The sequence below is a fragment of the Rhineura floridana genome, chromosome 2, assembly GCF_030035675.1.
Source record: "Rhineura floridana isolate rRhiFlo1 chromosome 2, rRhiFlo1.hap2, whole genome shotgun sequence".
NCBI lineage: Eukaryota > Metazoa > Chordata > Lepidosauria > Squamata > Rhineuridae > Rhineura > Rhineura floridana.
The window spans coordinates 45,714,821-45,724,900 of record NC_084481.1 but is presented as its reverse complement, the minus strand read 5'-3'; the positions used below and the strand labels follow the sequence as shown (position 1 = coordinate 45,724,900).

The following is a 10,080-nucleotide window of genomic DNA, read 5'->3' as shown; positions in this document are numbered from 1 at the left end:
AGAAGGAGGGGGGTGGAGTTCGGATTAGTATTGAGTAAAACCATATGCTTATGTGCCTTAAGAAGAAATCTTGTTAATCTTGTTAGCTTTGTTATCTTTAATAAATACTTAATTTGGTTTACCAAAGGCCTGATCCTTGGCTGGGGTTTCACAGACCAGAAGGGAGGGTAAGGTAATGACCAAGGCTGAAGGGGAACTGTAACAAATGGTGGCAGCGGTGAAGAGAATAACAATACCAGTATTCAGAGTCTCTGGGAATACTAGTATTAGGACGTGACTGGTGGTTGCCTAGCAGGGGGATCTGTTGAGATCTGTGCTAGAGCGGGGAGAGAAACAATAAAAAAGGACAGTCCGGACTGGTGGAGTCCCTGGTGGTGCCTAGTGACAGGCAGTACCCACGCGCAGGTAGGAACCTGACAGGGAGAGCCAGGGAAGGGCGTCACACTCCTCCCTCAGCACTACAATCAAAATCCGTAGGTATTTGATGTCTGAGGAAGGGATTTCAGGGTAGACTTCCAAGCAAGCTCGAATCCTGCTGACATCTTGCAGCATTGACCAAGAGGTATCTGTTTCTGCACGCCCAAACCAGATTGCCCTCCTAATTCTCGTGTTGAGGATTTGCTTGCTTGGACGGAGCCTAGAGAGGGGTGTGCGTAGAAACCAACCTACAGTACAAAGGTAGAATTTACATTCATTGCTCCGCCCACTTTTGCCTCTGGATTGGCCCCCCACTGATTTGTGGCCCCTGGAAGAGTCCTCAGAAGGAAATGCGGGCCTCCAGCTGAAAAAGTTCCTCACACCTGCCCTATCTTGTGTATCCCTAAACTTCGCTTGTGCGCGACTGACGGTGTTCTGGATGTTTGGGTCGGGAAAAGCAACGTCGCCGCTGTGCCCAGGCACCCTCTAGCTAGCTAGTCCTTATTAACCACCCGCAAGTCAGCGAGTCATTCTGAGGCCGAAGCTAGAAAAGGGAAGGCTCCCTTTCGCCTCCTGGGAGCGGCAGGGGGGCGCTTCGCTGTGGAGGGAAGGCTGAACAGCCCGTAGCTTGTGATGACCTTGTTGGGCGGAGAGGGCAGCTAGCTGAGACACCAAAATAGGAGGTGCTGTTGTCTCGCCCGGCTCCATCTGCTCTTCCTAAATAGCAGCTTACAGCTGGCAAGCAGCAAAGAGGAGCCGTGCCTCTTTCCAAAGATGGTCAAAGGGGCTGCCAGGAGCCAGAGGAAGGCACAGGGCTTAGACTTTACTCCCCTCCCTTTTGGAAAGAAAGAGCAGCGGCAAATGCAAGAACTGCCCTCATTGCTCTCGGTCGCGTCTCTCTCGCTCGCTCTCACACACACACTCAGGAGGATTAGAATTGGTCGCCCGGCAGCTAGCGAGCGGCGAGAAACAACGTGGGCAGGCGGGCGCGCGGTGAGGCTTAAAAGGTCAGGCGAAGTTTGCAACCTGCTGCCAACGCCGCGAGGCAGCCCCTTGGCCTCTCCCGGGTTGTCGGCGTCGGTCTCGTCGACCGTTGTGTGAGGCGCGTGGGCTAGGACGAAGCAGGAGGCTGAGCTGAAAAGGGGCTTTCCAGTTCCTTGTCTTGACTGGCTGAGTGCCCCGTTGTTACCGGGTCCGTCACAGAACAGCCGCAATTCTCGGGGGAAGGCAGGGGGACAAAATGCGGGGAGCTGGCTGGCTCCACGTGGAACAGCTGGGAAGGCGTTCCCACAATGCCTCACCACCAATCCTAGCCTGATGCAAATATATGTGCGGTTGGGGGCTTTCCTCGCAATTGCCTTTTATTGCCGGGGACGTCCTCCTCCTCTCCTTCCCACCCCTTCCTTTGTTTTCATTTTTTGAAAGCTGACCTGCCTTCCCTCCTTGGTCGAGCAAAAGGTCTGAGCCTACCTGTCAACCTGTTTGGAGAGCAGGTGGGTCTTTACCGAATTGGGGGTGTCTGCCACTAATGATGAATATGGGAAGGGTTTCTTGGCAGTCCGTCGGGGAGATGACTCGATTGGATTATGCTTGTGTCACGTTTTGTTTATACACCTGGTAACCACTACTAAGAATTGGTCCCAGACCTCCAGTTACTCATTTATACGTTTATATCATCCTTTTAAAAGTTGACCTTCCCTCCAAAGCCTCGTCGCTGCCAATAACAATGGCTTTTTATTTTTCCAGATCACAACGCCCCCCACAGATGTGTACAGAACAAACGCCACCACGATTTTTCTATTTATCGAATTTGTTCTGATTTTATTATTTTGACCTGCTCCCTCTACCTGAGAAACTGGTGGCCGCATACTACATTTGAAAACATGAATAGTAAGAGTACAAATTTTGCTCTGCTGTTCACCCAGAGCACCAGACTTATGCTCTGTTTGTATATTAGTGATATGTTACCTGATCCTAAGTATGTTTGCTTGGAAGTAAGGTTGTGGTCCTTAACCCCACTTACCTGGGAGTAAGCCCCATTGAATTCAATAGGACTTTTTTCTGACTAGACATGATTAAAATTGTGTTGTAAGACCCACTACATTAAATAGGACTTAGGCTGCAGTCCAATACACACTTTTCTGGGAGTAAGATCCATTGAACTCAATGGAGCTTACTTCTGAGTAGACATGTAATGTATTACAGCCTTACTTCCTACTAGCAGTATAATATCTACTCAGAAGTTAGCCATACTGAGTTAAATGGGTTTTACTCCTTGATAAGAGTACTAAAAGAATGCAGCATTGATTAATCTTTTATACAATGTATTTTTCGTGCTACTGGCTGTTTTTTGAGCTGATTACAAATTACCAAAAACTGTGAAATCAAAATACTGTTAAATTTTTAATTGTTTTACTGGTCTAGACTCTGGTCTAGACATATATTGTTATATAAGTATGTTATATGTCTTTTCAAAAAAAAAATAGAGATTGGTCTGAGGTCAGTGCTGTTACATAGTTAAAAACAAACAGGATACCACCTTGGTGAGTGCCTGAACCTACTTTGTGGTTTTTTAAAGAATTTAATTGAATTAATAATTTAATTGACTAAAAATAAAAGTTTGGATGCAGACATGTGCATGAGGGTGGTGGAGCTGGACAAATGAAGGTCACAGGCAATTGTGTGTCAAGATATAAGGGAGAGATGGGAGTGGTAAGGTAAGGAGGAGGAACTTGTGAAGGATTTGGGAGATTACAGGAATTTACTTGATCAGAGTGATGAAAGTCAAATTATATGGATAGCTGATTGCTTTCCAGAGGTAATGGGACCAGGATGACTGGTTCTAGCACTTGCAAATACAACTTTAGTTGAGTCAGGAGGGCCTTAAAGGTGATTTTCCAGAGAAATAACTATTTTAAAGTTTATTTTCCTAAAGCACTTTCTGTCTAGGGTATTAGCCTTATATCAGTAATATACCACCTCTGCCTTCAGGTGGGTATAGATCTTTATCTAAAATATGACAAGGCCTGGAGATGACATCTAAATAAGCCAATTTATACTGGAATTCGATATAGCAGATTGTGACACTAGTCTGCCATAAATACACATTTACTTATTTACACTTCATTTACTTATTTATACCTCATGCAAGACATGGCCCTTTCTGACATATCGCAGGGACCAGATCTTGACATTGCTGGAAAGGTTGTGGGAACAAGGGTATGTGCAAGGGTTCGGACTTCTGGGATGATATTCTAATTAAAATTAGTATGAGAGTTGACACCTGGGATTCTAAGAATTCTTGGTTGTGTTTACTTAATATTGATGAAAAGGTGCAATGTGCCACTCATGAATGCTGAGTTTTATGTCTTTTAATTATGTTCAAATGATTGATAGTTGCACATTAGAAGACAGTAGCTTTTCCTTCAATAAAACATTGGGCTGGTAAGTCTACCACATTCTAATAGTGGGGTAGCAGATGGCTGATTTCTTACAAGTTTGATTCCTTTTCTTGGAATATACCAGGATTCCTAAATTTATCCTACATCCATAAGATAGTATTTAATCAATCAATCAATTATTAGATTTATATCCTGCCCTTCCTCCCAGTAGGAGCCCAGGGTGGCATATTAAGATGGCTGACACTCCTAGAATGATTTTGTTATGCATTTCCTGTATGAAATATTCTCACAAGGAGGGGAGAAGAGTTCTTTTCTTCTCTTGTTAGGTTATTGGATTACTATTTAAAAGGGAATACCTTTTCTTATGTCTTTTCCCTTTCCTGTTTGCCTGATATTTTTATTTATCTTGAATGACGAATTTTCAAGAATGTTATTTTTTAACTGAATTTTCTTTTTAAAATGGTTTTAAAAAGAGAATCTTCTATCATATATGCACTTATCTGAGAATGTGCATATATGAACTTAGTAGAACTTACTTGAGCTGGCATGCGTAGAAGCAGGCTTTACAAATTATGTTGCCTTACCATTTCTGACATTTTATTGCAGTGATGGCATTGGCAGAGCAGAAGGAATATACCTATATATACAAAGACAGCTCTCATCCTGTGGTGTTCTTGGATGCATTCAGAACATTCTACCTTGAAGGTTTATTCACTGATATTACCCTTCAGTGTACATCAGGTGTGACTTTCCATTGCCATAAAGCTGTGTTAGCTGCTTGCAGCAGCTATTTCAAGGCCATGTTCACCTCTGACATGAAAGAAAAGTCTAAGAACCAGGTCAAACTTTCTGGACTCAGTCCTATAATACTGGAATCCCTGGTGATTTATGCATACACATCAGAGATCCATATAACAAAGAGAAATGTTCAAAGCCTTCTTCAAGCTGCAGACCTCCTCCAGTATACCTCTGTAAAAAAAGCTTGTGAGCAGTTTCTGATAAGGCACTTGGACATTGACAATTGCCTAGGGATGCACTCCTTTGCAGAATACCATGTCTGTTCAGAGCTAGAGAAGGAATCTAGAAGGATATTATTATCTAGATTTGATGAAGTGTGGAGGCAGGAAGAATTTCTGGAAATCAGTAGTGGGAAACTCCAGTTTATTCTCTCCAGAAAGAATCTCAGCATTTGGAAAGTGGATGCAGCAGTAGAGCCCATTGTTAAGTGGATAGCCTATGATGTGGACAAACGAATGGAACACATTTATGATCTGCTGAGCTGTCTTGAAACAGATTTAGATGAAATGTATTTGAGGTCAGCTTTAAGCTTGTACAAGAAATGCCAGTTAAAGGAAAATAAGATCCGGTTTCTAATACACAGTGTACTGAGCCGCATCCCAAAAGCAGTTTCTACAAGGTCTACAGCTGTTATGTACATGATTGGAGGATATTACTGGCATCCTTTATCTGAGGTGCATGTTTGGGATCCAGTAAATTATGCTTGGCTCCAGGGAGCAGATATGCCAGACCATGCAAGGGAAAGTTATGCAGTCACTAGTCTGGGACCCAACATTTATGTGACAGGGGGCTATAGAACTGACAATATAGAAGCCCTTGATATAATGTGGATATACAACTATGAAGATGATGAATGGACTGAAGGTTGCCCTATGCTGAATGCAAGGTACTACCATTGTGCAGTTACCTTGAGTGGTTGCATCTATGCTTTAGGAGGTTATAGAAAAGGGGCTCCAGCTGAAGAAGCAGAATTCTACGATCCCTTAAAAAAGAAATGGGTCCCTATTGCAAACATGATTAAAGGTATGTGACATATTGCATGGTATTGGGGGTTTTTGCTCATGCCTTTTAAAATGTCAGTGAATATTCTATTGACAGTACATTGATTTCCTCCCCCCCTCCCCCGCCGCCCTTCTTATTGTGCACAATTTATTTTTGTTCAGGCTTTAAAAGACAGTCTAATCATAGCGTAAGTCTTCTGCTCATGAAAATAAATCTATGAGATGCAATTTCTTGTGTGAAGAAACATTACTGTCAGTTGTATTTTTCACTTAGATTTAAGTTTAATTACTACAATGGTGGTTAGGATTGAACACTTAACTTTTGTTGCTTAAGCTGTTTCAATAAAAGTGCATTCATGGAACTTACTGATAATGAATCATGAACAGATAGTAAAACATTTCTTTAAATATTTGGTATGTTAGACTCTTCCAGGGACTGAAGAGTCTTCTGAGAGTGAGAAATCATTAGCAGTCCTTGTGTTGTATGCCTCAAAAAACAGAACAAAAAGAAACAATTACAAACTTGTGCATTCTTACTGAGTTTATCAGAAAAAGATATTGCCACACCTGCCGTGTTTCTTTTCAAGCACTGAAAAACAGCTGTATGCTCAAATGAAGACATTATGCAAATAGTGAAAAATCTCAACATACATTAGAAAAAGATTTTAGTGTATAATTTATTATGAATTTATTCAGCATCCTGAATGTCGTTTTGTATTTATATTAGGTATACTATCAGTTGTACATTAGTTGTTTTACTCCCCTGATGGTGAATATTATTCAGCTTTAAAAAAAAGCTTTTTAACAACATCAGTTTTATTAAGCAGGGGTTGGAAATGCCACAGCCTGTGTCTTGAATGAAGTCATCTATGTCACTGGAGGTCACTATGGTTATCGAGGAAGCTGCACTTATGACAAAGTTCAAAGTTATCACTCTAATATTAATGAATGGAGTGTAATCACCACCAGTCCATATCCAGGTAAGCTTTATTCAACAGTTTGAATAATCACAAACCAAAATCAGCAATTTGTCTTGTTTTTCTTCCATCAAAACTCTTTGAAACTGCTCTGATTTGCGTCCACATTATCATTCAAAAGAGAGCCAGTGTGGCGTAGTGCTTAGAGTGTTGGACTACAACCTGGGAGACCAGGGTTCGAATCCCCACACAGCCATGGGTGACCTTGGGCCAGTTACTGCCTCTCAGCCTCAGAGGAAGGCAATGGTAACCCCCCTCTGAGTACTGCTTACCATGAAAACCCTATTCATAGGGTTGCCATAAGTTGAGATCGACTTGAAGGCAGTCCATTTCCATTTTATCATCCAAAAGTTCATGGCCAGCAAGCAGTACTCAATGCTGGCATCAGGGCATTGTCTGGCATTATTGGGTAACTGCCACAACCCTGATGCTCTCCTTTCTTGTGGTTGCTGCTTGTTCCAATTATTTCAGTGCCTTTTGTATTATGACCCACAATCTCTTGTCCTGTTGCATTTCTACCACTTGGCAGATCTGCTTTTTTCCTTTTTCTTTCAAATGGTTATTCAGTGTTTTTAGTACTAACTGTTTTACCTGTAGAATATGGATTGTGTTCTATTGCACTGGAAAACAAGTTGTATCTTGTGGGTGGACAAACTACAATCACCAATTGCTATGATCCAGAGCGAAATGTGTGGAAACAGAAGGCTGACATGATAGAAAGAAGGATGGAGTGTGGTGCAGTCGTCATGAATGGATGCATCTATGTGACAGGAGGCTACTCCTCTTCCAAAGGGTCATATTTGCAGAACATTGAAAAATATGATCCGGAATGCAATACATGGGAAATTGTGGGCAATCTTCCCAGTGCTATGCGCTCACATGGCTCTGTCTGTGTACACAATGTGTAAGAGGAAGGAAATACTACTTATGGGACAAGAAACTAATAATATAGGGGAGCCTAGAGCTAGAGGAAGGTGATCTGTCACCTAACTATGGGACTTCATCTATGGAAGAAACATGCCCTTCAATCACTCTAAACTTCATGCATCAACTACAGTTAAGATCCTACTTTGCTAATACAAGGACTACAGTTTCTTTCTCTGCCTTTCAAGGGACTGAGTGTTCTGATTACTATTGTAGCCAGATCTGAACAACTACTGGTTTTAGGGTTTTATATTTCTAAAGGGAGAACAGACAATGCTTTTTTTGTGCAAGCCAATATCTTTTTGCACCAAACTCTGTCTTAAGGTCCATGTTAAACAGTGATGCGGAACCTGTGATCCGCCAGATATTGTTAGACAATTCTCATCAGTCCCAGCATGACCAATGCTTATGGATGATAGGAGCTACAGTCCCACAGCATCTGGTGGGAGGGATAAGTTTTGCATCCTTGGCATAACATCTCCATTGTATCTCAAGATCACAGCAAACTGCAGACTTGGACTTTTTCATCATGCCCAGCAACATATTTTTTCTCTTTCCCACTTGGCCCTTGGGGTTTGAAAAGTTGTTTTGCTCAACATCAAGCCTCAGTAAGGGTTTGGGTGAATTCAATAGTTTGGTCGCTATTTTGTGACATTTTTATTTGGTTCTAATAAAGTTATTATGCTACTGTTGCTTTTGGACTTTCCCCCCCCCCAACAGACATATATGACTGCTGAATATTTTTTGTCTTAATAAATCTGTAGTACATTTTGAATTTTATGTTACTCTTGGGTAGCAGCTGTGTATAATCAGTATAAAGCATTACAGTAAAATATAGATGTGAAAAATTGAGCATTGCCTAATTTTAGGGCCGTAGAATGTTAGGCAGTGGCACATTCTTGGTTTGGATTAGGCAGAAATCCCTGCTATATTGTACTTATATAATTGCATACCTGATGCACTATAAATTTGAACAATGTAGTGGTTTTCAAATAAATTTTAGACTAAATATATATTTTTTCATATTTGTAAATTACTTTGTAAATCATGTTTATGTTTCAGAATGACATCTAAAATGACTTTAAAATCAAATTTGTGATCTAGGTCACTGAAGGTAACTAGTTGCTTATGTTGTAACCTTTTCTTATGTAGCACCACTAAGATTCAGTCTGCACATAATCCTAAACCAAACTATGGCTTAATGTGAATAAGCAGATGTGGTGATGCACATTTAGAAAGTCATGGCCACTTTGTTCCTCCCCTGGTTCTGCTGCCATGTTACTGAGTGTTATGCCATGGTTTGGTTTAGTGTTACATGTGAACCCAATCTCACAGTTTGTCTTTCCCAGACAAAACATGAGCAGTAAGCCAACCCTATTTACAGGTCATGGTTCATTTTGAGCAAGGCAAACCATGAGGCTGGGTTTGTACATAATACTAACCATGGCTTAGCTCTTGGTAGCATGGCAGCAACAGGAGGGTGACAAGCTTGGTAGCCATAATTTTCTAAATGCGCAGCAGTATGCTTGATTGTTCACTTTAAGTCATAGATGGCTTAGTGTTACATACGAACCAAGTATAAAAAAGAATTTATCTGTTATTCCAAATACATAATAATCTGGGATGTATCTTAAGAGATGTATCAGTGGAGGGGTTCTACACTGCCTTGCAGCCTCCAAAATGATCTTAAGTATCAAATTCTAGCCTAATTTTTGCTCAGGAAGCACATGATATATCAATGCATTATCTCATAATTTATCTGCAGTTATATACATATTTCAAAAATCAGGAGGCTTTTCTGCTCAAAAGTATACAAACAGTTTCACAAGGCTTAGAGGTTTAAAACTTTATTAGATGATGTTTCTTGGGGGATATCCTGACTACCTCTGTTTCGAACAGTATGGTTGTATCCAAAGGAGGAATTAACAAGTTCAAGGCTAGATGCCCAATTTCCACCAATTCTCCCTACAACCTGCAGCCTTCTGCAGGTTGGTGGATACTCCAGAACAACGGATACGGTGCAGAGGTCTGCAGTAGGTTGTATGAGCAGAAGTGCTTCTGCTTGCTAATGCCGCCACCGGATACAACCCTCTGTGTGAGAACCCATCATACATGTATGCAGAGCTTGGAAAAGTTACTTTTTTGAACTACAACTCCCATCAGCCCAATCCAGTGGCCATGCTGGCTGAGGCTGATGGGAGTTGTAGTTCAAAAAAAATAACTTTTCCAAGCTCTGCGTATGTATGTGCGGGAAACACAGTGTAGGAGCTGAATCAGTGTCTTTCAGTTCCAAATATCACCAGTCAACTCATCTACACTCAATAGGAATAAAATGTCTTGTGGACCAGTTGAGTTAAATTGCATTTGGCTGATTAAGGTACCTATTGTGCTGTGGTACTGAAACCAACAGACTTGCTTCCATGTGTTTTGAAATGAAGTGCTATAGGCTATTTTCAGCGTTCACTGTAAACACTTAAATCTGAAGAAATGTCAACAGTTTCACATCAGGAGAATCATTTTAATAAGCAAATGACTACCTCCCAGATAGGATATGAATTATAG

The 10,080-nt window shown here is 41.3% G+C and overlaps 1 protein-coding gene across 7 annotated transcripts; it reads left to right on the top strand.

Annotated features, from left to right (window-relative positions):
* Nucleotides 1-1,173: 1,173 nt before the first annotated feature.
* On the top strand, nucleotides 1,174-9,709 carry KLHL23 (kelch like family member 23). Of its 7 annotated transcripts, none has more exons than XM_061608536.1 (5): nucleotides 1,174-1,424; nucleotides 2,164-2,307; nucleotides 4,425-5,639; nucleotides 6,442-6,597; nucleotides 7,192-9,709. In XM_061608536.1, exons 2-5 carry the CDS (start codon nucleotides 2,301-2,303, stop codon nucleotides 7,500-7,502), a joined length of 1,689 nt encoding a protein of 562 aa, XP_061464520.1. In that variant the 5' UTR covers nucleotides 1,174-1,424; nucleotides 2,164-2,300; the 3' UTR covers nucleotides 7,503-9,709. The 7 variants fall into 7 exon arrangements, with proteins under 7 accessions (XP_061464520.1, XP_061464519.1, XP_061464521.1 ...); XM_061608535.1 differs by having other exon boundaries at nucleotides 1,174-1,910; XM_061608537.1 differs by having other exon boundaries at nucleotides 1,174-1,910; nucleotides 6,445-6,597; nucleotides 7,192-9,708.
* The last annotated feature ends 371 nt before the right edge of the window (nucleotides 9,710-10,080 follow it).